General features: G+C 40.7%; 1 protein-coding gene across 2 annotated transcripts in view; it reads right to left on the reverse strand.

Moving 5' to 3' along the window:
• The window catches only part of LOC137384269 (myosin-10), a 170,660-nt gene that overhangs the window by 135,630 nt on the left and 21,517 nt on the right, over positions 1-13,513 (reverse strand). For both annotated transcript variants that reach the window (XM_068058046.1, XM_068058045.1), the window contains exon 3: positions 6,849-7,005. In XM_068058046.1, the coding sequence (XP_067914147.1) occupies positions 6,849-7,005 (157 nt within the window). The remainder of the gene's footprint in view (positions 1-6,848; positions 7,006-13,513) is intronic.

Below are 13,513 nucleotides of genomic sequence, written 5' to 3' on the forward strand. Positions count from 1 at the left end.
GTCTCCAAAACATAGGAGCGCAGTGATCACTGCTGCCTGGTAAACCATAATCTTAGTCTCAGGTTCGAGATGCTGATCCTCAAATGCACTATTTCTCACTTGGCCGAAGGCTGAGCTAGAACATTGAAGGGAATGATGAACCTATGTCTTTTGCTGAGAGGAGGCTCCCAAGAAATGGAAAAAGGTCCACATTATCCAGGATCTCGCCAATGATCCTGATTAACGAGGCAAGGTGTTGTGCTGTGGGTGCTGGTTGGAAGAGGACCTTCATTTTTCAAATGTTTGTTGAAAGACCCAGTTTCTCATATGCTTTGGAGAATGAGTCAACAAATGTCCTGCTCAATTTTAGAGTGAGCACATACACAAGTGTCATCTGCATACGGAAGCTCGAAGAATGAGGTTGGAGTGATTTTGGTTTTGGATTGAAGGTGCTGTAGGTTGAACAGTTGCTGGTCTGTCTACAGATTATCTCCATGCCTGCAGGTAGTTTGCTGGAGATGAGGTATAGCACTGCAGTAAGGAAAATGGAGAAGGTTGATGCAATGGCACAGCCATTGTGATGCATGTCATTCCAGAGCTCAAGGGACTGCACTCAAGCTCCAACGCTATCCTCCTCCCTATCTAGAATAGAAATGAAGGAGGCATTCAAGAGATATGGGGATAGGGAGAGAAAGTGGAGTGGAGGTAGATGACCTAGGATCATATTGAATGACAGGGCCATATGAGCTACTACTTACGCAGCACACTTCAATTAGTGGGAGAGAGAGTTCAATTGCACTCAAACTCTAAAGTGACAAAATCCAAGACACATTACTGTACTGCTCCATTTAGAAGCAGTGGGGTTACAAAATGAAGTGGTATACATTCTAAAAACAGGGAGCATTTAATCACATGGTGATGCTTCACCCTCTCCTTCTGCCCCACATTCCCCCAAATCTCTGGGAGAATTATGCTCAAACTCTGCCCTTAATAGCAGCACAAGTATGAGAGCAATGCTCAGTAGTTCCGCTGTATTTGAACTGCACACCAATTACTAGTGTCCTTACACAGATACATTACACAGCTGTACACCAATAAGACAGACAGCAAAAAGTTTTTTTTTTAAAAAATCACCCAACTGCACATAACGGATCAAGCTAAACTCAACAGCTAGCCTCTTGTCATAAAACGAAACAATGCAATCACTATATAGCTGTTAAAGTCCATTTTGCCTAGCTCATGGCAGCACAACTGACCAGACCACCTGGCTTATCTCTGCACAATGTGTGTAGAAGCATATGGGAACAAAAGGGACTCCAGTAATCATGTCAGCTCTCTCATGACGATATAACCCCTAAACAAAAAAACCATTATGTAGTGCAATTCAAACTTACACGAACAGCCAAAAATATGGACCCTATCCAAGATAATTCAGTTACTGACATCTGATGTACAAATGTTCAAACATTACAAACCCAACAGTTCATGAGTACTATTTTAAGAACAGTTTTAATCAGCAATTTTCTTTCAGAATGTGCACTTCAGTTATTCAAATATTTACTATTGCATCATATCCACTCAGGTCAAACATCAGCAGACCATTACGGAAAATAAAGATTGTTACTGATCAGAATGAAGGTTTGCTGCCAAGTTCCTGTTGTTTATTCCCAAGCCAACAGTTTAAGAATTCACTTCTAAGTAAGTTAGCTGGTTTCAGGTGCAACAGTAGCAGGAAAACAAAGCAGAGCTTGACTGGTTGGAGTACAGCAAGACATAACGCCTGCTCTCAAATGCAATTCACCGTCTGCATGCATGTTTTCTAGGAGAAGCCAAAGTATATTAGGTTTAGTCTCTGCTGCCATACTACTTTCAGGAATAGGAGCAGGCACAGGCCATTCAGACTCTCTAGCCTGCTCCACCCATACAATTATATCTTTGCTGATTTGTATGTCAATCCCATTTACCCACATTTTATTCTATATTGTTTGATATCCTTACTTAAAAAAAAAATTCATCAATCCCAATCTTGAAATTTTAAATGATCCTACGCTTTCTCCTCCTGTGGTAAAATGGACTGCTGACACATTAGGCTTGCATATAAAAAATGGCAGCTTGATACCACTGGGCAGCAATGCTTATGGAACTTTTGGATCAGACAGAAGAGAAGGCTTAGCAGAAAAAATTAAATTCAAATTCTATTTTCAAACAAAGTGTAAAATTCTGAATGCTCTGTATTCTAAAAATGCAAAATTCTCAGATTTAAACATTTCTAATACTTCACTTCCTTTGCCAATTGATTCAGAATTTTTCAAAAGCATTCACATGAAATTAGATTGAAGAGTTATGTGCAAGAACTTTTCAATCTTTCCTTTATTTTTCATACTATCGCCTTTGTAAGGGATTTTACATTTCTGTTCTTGTTCCAACAAAAGTATTTTTTGACTCTTCAAATGCATATTCTTCAGGTTTCATCAAGTAATTACCATCCATCTTTTGGAGATGACAGAATCTCACTTTTCACCGCAGGTTCACGTTTCTTTTCCTTTCATTCAGCTTTTCACTACCTTAAAAAATGCCTAATGTTTGTGTGACTTTGAAAGAAGCACAGTAAGCTGCTTGATCACTGAAGCTGTAACACTCAAGCCAACCTTGTCTTCACCCTGATTCCCCATGCTGACTCAGGATGCTGAAGCTATGATTAGCTCCTCAAGGGCAATTAGGGATGGGTAATAAATTGTGGCCTTGCTAGCGACACCCACATCCCATGAATGAATAAAATAATCTCTCCAAGCTTACCACAAAGATCAGTGCATAAAATTCAGTCCTCTCGATTTTATTCTTCTAGAATTCTATCACCAAACAATTTCTTGAAGTCCAGCATCCTGGACTCAAATTAACTTCATGACATCCCATTGGTTGCACAGACTGGAACAACATTAGGATCTTTCTGGTTGGTCCAGTTCAGTAAAGCACCATATTGTACTTATACACTAAGCCTTTGGGGAGGCAGAAATAAAAGTACAACTTGCATACAAACTTATCAAGTTTCTCAAATGTCTCAATAGTGAAGCATTATGAAATAGCAGATTCTCACAAACAGCAGAGATGAATGACCATTTCATCCACTTTTGAAGGATCAGCTGAGGGCCAGTTTGATCAGAATTCCCAGTTTTACCTTGTCTAACTGAAGCACTGGGACATCTGATAATGCAGCAGTCCCTTTGAATCACATTGAGATGTCAGCCCAGTTTGAGCCAAGCTCCTAGACTGGGATTTCATCCTATAAATTTCTGACTAAGGTAAAAGCACTAAAAACAGGGCCAAGCTGACACTAATTTATTTCAAACATAATCAAGAATTCTTCCTAGGGAAAATAATGAGCATGATCCTAACTCAGTGTGCCAAAAGGTTTCAATATATTATGCATTTCAATTGCAGCTGAAAAATTAGTTCAAAATCATGACTGCATATGAAATAAAGCAACTTTCAATAAATAAATGTAGAATAAAAACCCTGAGCGTCAGGTATATAGCAAGTATGCTGATGGGTTACATTGTGAACAAGAGTTTGAAACTGGCTATTGACTTTGGCTCTGTGGAGAAAGCAGATGAGGAGTGTGACTGGATGTCTTTGCCTGGGCTGCTTTGCAGAATCAGGCTGACTTCTGCCCAAGTCTCTATCCTTATGACATATTGCTGGGTGGTACACCAGGGAATCAGTGATTGCTTCATAATTAAGTCAAGTATTGATTTATACCACATCAGACCATTTGGCACAAGACCTCATTACAGCCTTGGTCCAACATGGACAAAACAGCTGAATTCCAGAGGCAAACGGAGAGCGACTGCCCGAGCAGAGTGTGACTGCCGTCGATATCAAGGCAACATTTGACCAAAAGTAGCATCAAGGAGCCCTAGTAAAATTGAAGTCAATAGGAATCAGAGAAAAACTTGCTACTGGCTCTAGTCAAGCTAGCACAAGGAAGATGGCTGTGGCTGTTGGAGACTAATTATCGCAGCCCAAGGAGTTCCTCAAGCAGTGTCCTAGGCCTAACCATCTTCAGCTGCTTCTTCATCAAATGACCTTCCCTCAATCATAAGGTCAAAAGTGGTAATGTTTGCCGATTGCAGTGTTCAATCCCATTCACAATTCTTCAGATAATGAAGCAGTCTGTGCCCACATGCAGCAAAACTGGGACAAGATTCAGATTTGGGTTGATGTGCGGCATGAATGTTACTTGCCACCTAAGTATCAGGCAATAACACTCACATTTTAACCACTTTGGCAGTCACAGCTAACAGCAACTTGACTGGGCAAAGAGTGGCTACAACAGCTGAATATTCTGCAGAGAGTGACTTACCTCCCAACTTCCCAAAGCCTTCCCACCATCTATGAAGCACGAGTGATGTTTATGAGGCAATACTCCCCACTTGCCTAGACAAGCACAGCTCGAACACTCAAGAAGCTTGGCACCATCCAGGACAAAGCAGCCAGCTTGACTGGCAGCCATCACTGCACTGCACATCACCTACAAGGTTGGCAGCAATTTGCCAAGGCTTCTTCGACAGATTCTCCCAAATCCACAACCTCCACCACCTAGAAGGGTGGAACACCCAGATGTATGGGAACAGCACTACTTGCAAGCTCCCCTTCAAGGCACACACCATCCTGACTTGGAAATATATCATAATTCCTTCATTGTCGATGGACCAAAAACCTGGAACTCCCTAATGGCACTTTGGGAGTATCTTCACCACATGGACTGCAGTCGTTCAAAGCAGCATCTCACAATGACCTCAAGAGCAATTAGGGACAGGCAATAAATTTTGGCCTTGGGAGCAACACCCACATCCCATGAAATGAATATAGAAAAATAAACCTCAAATTCAAAGTCAGGACAAGGTTGCAAGTTTTTTCTTGTTTGCAGGAATAAAGAGCAAGAGAGAAAAGGGATGAAAGAAAGAAAGAAAGAACCTAAAATTTACATAGAACATTTCATTTCCTCAATGTCCTAAAGCACTTTACAGCCACAATTAAGTGATTACACTGCAAAGAAATGCTTATGCAAGCAAAATGCAGCAATTAACTTGCACTTAGTAATAACCCAGAAACAGCAAAGAAACAGTCGCAGAATCTGTTTTTAGTGATGTTGCCCAGATGCCAGAACTCCATTGCTTCTCTTCAAATAGTACATTTGTTGGAGCTGGCAGTTCATATGATGCTGCTATCTCTGGTAGCGCAGCACTGATGGGTCAGTCTAGATACTGCGCTCAACTCTCTGGAGTGGGTTTGAAGCCATGACCTCCTGACTCAAAAGTACTACGTTGAAACTGAAGAGTTTGGCAGGTTTAACCAGAAACATAAGTGCAAAATACTGTGGATGCTGGAATTTGGATATCAAAAACAGAAAACGTTGCGAATACTCAGCTGGTCTGACAATATCTGTGGAGACAAAGACTTAACGTATCAGGTCGATGACTTTGTCAGAAGTGGAAAAAGTTAAAGATGTAGCAGATTTTAAACAAGTGCAGAGGCAGGGATGGAAAGAACTAAAGGGAAGCTCTGATAAGGTGAAAGGCAAAAGGGATGATGGTGCAAGGCAGATAAAGAAACAAAAAGATATATCTAGAGGAGGTATAAATGGAAGTAGGAGCAATTTGCTGCTTTTATCAGGGGCGGCACAGTGGCGCAGTGGTTAGCACCGCAGCCTCACAGCTCCAGGGACCCGAGTTCGATTCCGGGTACTGCCTGTGTGGAGTTTGCCAGTTCTCCCTGTGTTTGCGTGGGTTTCCTCCGGGTGCTCCGGTTTCCTCCCACAAGCCAAAAGACTTGCAGGTTGATAGGTAAATTGGCCATTATAAATTGTCACTAGTGTAGGTAGGTGGTAGGGAAATATAGGGACAGGTGGGGATGTTTGGTAGGAATATGGGGTTAGTGTAGGATTAGTATAAATGGGTGGTTGATGTTCGGCCCAGACTCGGTGGGCCAAAGGGCCTGTTTCAGTGCTGTATCTCTAATCTAATCACTGATTGAAGTGGGCATTATGCTCACTCCAACACAACCTCAGTAGTTCATAAATAGGAAGTCCTACCACAATGAATACATTTCTTCTTTCCCAGCCCTACAGGATACAGCTTTTAAAAGCAAGTCTTCTTACTCCTGTAGTTTGCTCTCCCATCGACCAGGGGTCTGTGTTAATGGAGTGAGTGGTAATAAAATGACATCTTGCTGTGGATTCACAACTCAGTACCCAATCCATTGCACATGTAGCATAAAGTGGGAAACTTTGATCTTAATTCAGTACCTGCAGGTCATACCATTGAAGGCACTACATAATATTTGCTAGATTAGATCTATAACTAACCAACTCAGGATTTGGAGCAGTTATTTTCTTTTCCCCACTTACACTGAGCACACAATCCAACAAGGAAGCTACTTTAATCACTCTGCTTTCCTTTCTGTTCAACAAATTTAAATAAAGGTACTAACCAAGCTCCTTCCCTACACACCTTTAAAAACCTTTTTCAAATGTGATAGGGGCATGATGTTTCTTTCCCCAAATGAAAAGCAAAATGGGGCATTATCCAGCAGTTTTCAGAATAAAAAACAGCAACACAAAAATTGTTTGATTCATGCATCTCTGCAGACCCCTTGCCCCAATTTCAACTTCAAATTAGTAACTAATATTCATACTCAAGACTAGCACACATGCTTTAATGTCATCTGAAAAGCACAAAAACAAATCCAAGGCTTACATGAAATTTACTTGAGGAAATGTCCCCATAAATAAAAAATATGCTTAAAGGTAAATTGAAAATTGCTGGTCATTTTTCTTTTAGCCCCACCTGAACAACAGTTTTGCATCTTACCTTGCAACATGCTTCTGTAGGCACTTTCAGAGATGGCATAGATATGTGGTGGCATCTCATGTCGCTTTTTCCCCCTGTACATTTCAATAATTTGCTCAGCGTAAATGGGGAGATTCTTGTACGGATTTATGACCACACAGAACAGTCCAGAATAGGTCTAAACAAGAGAAACAACAGATACCATTAAGAACTTTGAGAGAAACAAATGGTATTTACAGTGGCATGTTGTTAATAGCAAAGCTTGAAGTCCAAAGCCAGAATCTTTCAAGTGTCTCATCAGTTACTGAAATGAGGGCTTCCCCTGTCAAAGTTCCTGCTTACTGAGCGAAAGAAAAATTATAGCTGGAAAACCTCATTGAATATTACTGAGTTTTGGGAACTCTGTACTTGAAAATTCTAGAATCCAAGCATTCCTATACAAAATGAATTATACAGAACATGACAGTAATGGCCAAGATTTCTTAATGGTTGCAGGCCTGTACTTCTCAGCTGAATATCTGGTATATCCCTTAAATGGGGACTGCACATGTATTTTGGAAACAGATGGAACAGAGACTTGCTCCATTCACTTTACACTTCCTTACTGCAACTAACTTGTAGGTCTTGGTTGCCACTCCAAAAATCAACCAACTTGGCAAAGAACTTTTTCTGCTTTTAACTCTTCTGATCCTTCTATCTGTGCCAATGAATAAAATTATATAACTTCCAATGAAAGTTTCTTTTCCACAGATCTAGTAATGTATCTTTTCAATCTTTCCTACTACTTTTTATTGAAAAATATTCTCTGATTTAGCAGATAAATAGTCTGACGCATCACAAGCCAACTTTATCTTCACTCAACATGTGCAAATCCCCAATATTGGAGCATTTAAATATAACTACTTTCCGCCACCCCTCAATTTCTCAAAATTTGGAAAGCTTTTCCATTGTATTAGGAGCTACCTCTACCACTCAGGCTCCAACCCTCATGATTTCACTGTCTATTCCTTTCTACATTCAATCCACTTTGGTGGGGTGGGGGGGGGGGGGGGGGGTGCATTGCAGGGAAAAGGAGAAGGATGCTGGATCATAATGTTACATCAGCTCAGGATTGGCATCCATACCAGATTCACTCCAGCATGCATGCATCAGATTTCAACATTTGGTTAGCTTTTTTTCAAGGGGCAGTTGAAGGAAGTGGAGAACAACTTTGCTGGGATTTGGTGGGGAAAAGTACATGCGCATCAGCCATGGCTAAACTAGTTTACACTGCAGTGTCACCCAAAAATAGTTCAAAAATCTGCAAGTAGATGTACCTCAAGTACAGACACAGAAAACTGAACATCCAAAGTTGAGAATAGATTGGCAGTCAGGCAAGAAAACAAACAAGCACCAGGGTACTGATTTGCTAGAGGTTTTTCAGAAAGTTTTAAAAATGCTACTTGCTTACACTTCAAAATCCAGCTAGCTCCTGGGATGCAGCCAATCTAGTTCATCAGATTAAACACTGTCTCCAGAGACTTGAAATTTCAATTCTATTGAGATTAATTACCCAAATTATGCTAAACAATGATAATCCTGTTTATAAAAGAATTGCATAATGACCTTACGATTGAATCCATTATCACAGCACAAAAGCAGTTTATGTTAATGCTTGCACACGAGTGTGTTGCATAATTGTTCAACTAATCTTTCATAGGATTAAGCAGTTTGGGTAATTGTCACCTATTCCAACCACTGTTTTGCTACATCCAGTTATGTCCTTTATGTGGGTCAGTACATGAATAGAATCATGATATAAAAAGGGCCTGCAATTATTGAATCATTCACCCTGGATGACATCGCAGTACAGGAGCACACCAAGTGTGAAATCAAAACTTCAAGTTCAGAAATTGAAGTTTGTATTTAAATTTACATTTTCTCCCTTTACATCCAGTATTGAATCTGCTGCTTTGGAATGCAAGGCCCTTGATTCAAGTCTGGGCAGACTGCTCATCAGGACACAATTCAGTCTGAGAAATAAGAAAGCCTGAATACTCAAGATGTGTCAGCTATGAAGGTATGGGATTGAAGGCCGATAAATCCCCAGGGCCTGGTGGTATGCATCCCAGAGTACTTAAGGAAGTGGCCCTAGAAATAGTGGATGCATTGGTGGTCATCTTCCAAGATTCTATAGACTCTGGAACAGTTCCTACAGATTGGAGGGCAGCTAATGTAACCCCACTATTTAAAAAGGGAGGTGGGGAGAAAGCAGGGAATTATAGACCAGTCAGACGGACGTCGGTAGTGGGGAAAATTCTAGAGTCCATTATCAAAAATTTTATTGCAGAGCACTTGGAGAACAGTGGTAGAATTGGACAGAGTCAGCATGGATTTACGAGAGGGAAATCATGCTTGCCAAATCTACTAGAATTCTTCGAGGATGTAACTCGTAGAGTTGATGAGGGAGAGCCAATGGATGTCGTTTATTTGGACTTTCAGAAGGCTTTCAACAAAGTCCCACATAAGAGATTAGCGTGTAAAATTAAAGCGCATGGGATTGGGAGTAGTGTATTGCAATGGATAGAAAATTGGTTGGTGGACAGGAAACAAATAGTAGGGATAAATGGGTCTTTTTCCGAATGGCAGGCAATGACTAGTGGGGTACCGCAGGAATCGGTGCTAGGACCCCAGCTATTCACAATATGTATTAATGATTTAGATGAGGGAACTAAATGTAATATCCCCAAATTTGCAGATGACAAAACTGGGTGGGAGGGTGAGTTGTGAGGAGGATGCAGAGAGGCTTCAGGGCGATTTGGATAAGTTGAGCAAGTAGGCTAATGCATGGCAGATGCAGTATATTGTGGATAAATGTGAGGTTATCCACTTTGGTAGCAAAAACAGGAAGGCAGATTATCTGAATGGCTAGAAACAGAGAAAGGAATATGCAGCGAGACCTAGGTGTACACCAGTCGCTGAAGGCAAGCATACAGGTGCAACAGGTGGTAAAAAAGGCAAATGGTATGTTCACCTTCATAGCTAGACGATTCAAGGACAGGAGCAGGGATGTCTTGCTGCAATTATACAGGGCCTTGGTGAGGCCACACCTGGAATATTGCATGCAGTTTTGGTCTCCTTATCTGAGGAAGGATGTTCTTGCTATAGAGGGAGTGCAGCGAAGGTTTACCAGACTGATTCCTGGGATGGCGGGACTGACATATGACGAGAGATTGAGTCAAGTTAGGATTATATTCACTGGAGTTAAGAGTGAGGTTTGGCGGGGGGGGGGGGAGGAAAAGAGAGAATCTCATAGAAACCTATAAAATTCTGACAGGACTTGACAGGGTAGATGCAGGAAGGATGTTCCCGATTCTGGGGGAGTCCAGAACCAGGGGTCATAGTCTAAGGATACGGGGTAAACCTTTCAAGACTGAGATGAGGATAAATTGCTTCACCCAGAGAGTGATGAGCCTGTGGAATTCGCTACCATAGAAAGCAGTTGAGGCCGAAACATTGAATGTTTTCCAAAAGGAGTTAGATATAGCTCTTGGGTCTAAAGGGATCAGAGGGTATGGGGCGACAGCCGGAACAAGCTAGAGTTGGATGATCAGCCATGATCATAATGAATGGCTCGAAGGACCAATGGCCTACTCTTACTTTCTATGTTTCTATGACTTAAAACCTAGAACCAGCAAACAAAAAGACACCAGGAAATCTGTAGTATATTACTGTCATAGTGGAACCTTAAAAGGCCTTTCAAACAGACCAGAAGCAAGAGTTCTACTAAAAAGCATCAGTGTAAAGGAATAAATTAAGAGAGCTGGAAACTAAACTCAGACACTTGGGCTCGTAAACCAGCAGATATAATTCAGGGGTCAAAAAAAAAAAAAATCAGTACTGCTGATTGCTGTCTTGTAATTTATGTTAACCAAAAACAAGCCTGATAGTGTATTAGGAGGAAAGGTGTGGTTAGAGTTGTATTTTTAAAAAGTTTTCACAGATAAGTTTTCTTGTTGTTTAATGTGTGTTTTGTTGAATAAAGCTCAAGCTGGCACAGTTACAAACTTGATCTTTAAAAGGAACAATGTTTATCCAGCTAATCAGCCACGCTAATGCAGTGTATGTCTTGATTCACAGGAATGCAAAACTAACTCAGGCTTTCCTTTTCTAACTGAAGTAATGAGCTGTCAACCCTCATTTTCACAATGGATCAATTCTGTAGAAGCTAAAAAGATTTTTTTTTTTTTTTTAAAAGCAGACACTTGAAAGTTAATTCATTCACCATACTAGCAGCATCACAGTTGCCACCTGTTGGTTTTTAAGGAGGCTGACTGGAAATGTGAGCCAAAGTAAAGTTTTTAAAAAGTGAATTTTTCAAATTATTTGTGTTTTATGATTAAGGCTTCCATTTTTAGTTTTCATTGACAAACATTTCACCTCTTGCTTTTACCCCATCTTGCATGGGACTTAAACAAATTTTTTTTTTTTTAAACTTTTCTATCCGATATATGCGTCACTGGTAAGGCCAGCATTTATGGCCTATCCCTAAATGCCCTCAAGAAGCTGGCGGTGTGCCACCTTCTTGAATCACTGCAGTCCATGTGACGTAGGTATCCCCAGTGCTGTTAGGGTGGAAGTTCTAAGATTTTGACCCAGTGACAGTGAAGGAACAACGATATAGTTCCAAGTCAGGATGGTGAGGGGCTCGGAGGGGAACCTGCAGGTGGTGGCGTTCCCATTCACCTACTGCCCTTGTTCTTCTAGACGGTATAGGTAGAAGGTGCTGTTGAAGGAGCCTTGGCAAGTTGCTGCAGCGTATCTTGTAGATGGTACACACTGCTGCCATGGTGTACCTATGGTGGAGGGAGTGAATGTTTAAAGGTGATGAATGGGGTACCAATCAAGCAGGCTGTTTTGTCCTGGATGGTGTCAAGCTTCTAGTGTTGTTGGAGCTGCACTCATCCAAACAAGTGGAGAGTATTCCAACTTCGCTCTTGTAAATGGCGGACACACTTTGGGGAGTCAGGAATTTAATTGCTCGCTACAGAATTCCCAGCCTCCTGATTGGATTGGCAATAGCCACCTTTGAGCCTGTGGTACAACCCATTAGATACTCTGGCTATTGGAAGTGTAGAAATCTTCCTGGAGTCAGGGTTTCATCCCAGCCTCCAACTGAAAGCAAACTGCTGGTGATGTTTAGATCTACTATCCTCCACTTGTCACATTGGATCTAGCTGCACGTATGCTGGCAGACCTTAGACCTAAACTCTCAGCAAGATCCACAAATTATTGAACATTAATTGCACAGTATGTTCTCATATTGCAGGGCAGGTAATTGGTGCAGATTTGACACCATTACTGAACTATTTCAATTTGAACCAGCTTAGTAATGTTGGAGATGAATACATAATTCTAGACAGCATCTGCAATCTGAATTATCCTCTTATCAAGTGTCCCTCAATACCAGAAGTTAATTTTAAAAAGTACAAGCATTGTGTTTAAGAGAAGCATTATAGAATCTTACAGCACAGAAACAGGACTTTTAGCTCAACATAGCTACGCTTGTGCTTACGCTCCATATGAGCCTCCTCCCACCTTAATCCATCTCACTTTATCAACATATCCTTCTATTCCTTTCTCCCTTTCTACTCATCTCGCTTCTCCTTAATGCATCTATGCTATTGGCCTCAATCACTCCAAATGGTAGGTGACATTAGCACACCTTTCCTCATTTCTCTTTCAAGAGATCAGTTCGTTGAGTTAATATTTATCCCTAGATTAAGCAAGTGTCAATAACTATTTTAATTACAATTATGTTTGGTTGGTTATATAAAAAGCAATGACAGTACAATCAGTAGGAACCAGAGAGATCAGGTGCAGTTATTGGCCTGCACAGAAGCTTTCCCAAAATCCCTACAGCACCAGGTTTAAATGGGCCAAAACAATTGATGCAAGACACCAAGTAAAGAATCAGATGTAAAGAGTCTGCAAGCTACAAGTACCCATGGTACCACACCCATCAGGACAAACATGAAAGATCCTAGTTAGTTTTTGCCCCCTCAAATGCAAGGAGAGGAGAAGGAAAAGATAAAAGATTAGACTATACAGAATATTCATTGGCACACAAGCCAATATGACCAGGCTGGATTTGTTTTTTTTTTAAAATAAAGTTGTGATGAAAAATGTTTACATTATGAAGCACTAGAAAAAAAAATGTTGTTCCTGACCCTGATAGAACTTTTACTGCAGTTAATAAAGGAACTCAAACAAGGACTATGACAATTATTGTTATATTTTGAATAGTTTTTACAGCTCTTCCATTAGCCACATCAGTAATTTATGTGGCAATCCATCAAGTAAGGGCACCACAATTGGCCTCAAAACCTAAGATAGAGATGGGTGAAACCTCAAGCTTCCTATTCACAATTCCCATCAATCTCCCGCTGACAAAAGTGCATGGTAAGAATAGATATACCAATGTCTCTCTCTCCCTGAATTGAACAGTTTTCATGCAAACATGGTCTAAATGCATTGGAATTACCATTTGGACCAGGTACAAGATTGCTAGCCCCAGGAGAATAAAACTTGCTAGTGAGAAAGAATAGTTCATCCCTAAACCCAAAAAGCTCACCTTTCAATTTCTGTGTAATAATTTATCCATATACTGACCACATACAAACAATCTTTCTCTTCAGATGTTACAG

This window comes from Heterodontus francisci, chromosome 26 (genome assembly GCF_036365525.1).
Source record: "Heterodontus francisci isolate sHetFra1 chromosome 26, sHetFra1.hap1, whole genome shotgun sequence".
NCBI lineage: Eukaryota > Metazoa > Chordata > Chondrichthyes > Heterodontiformes > Heterodontidae > Heterodontus > Heterodontus francisci.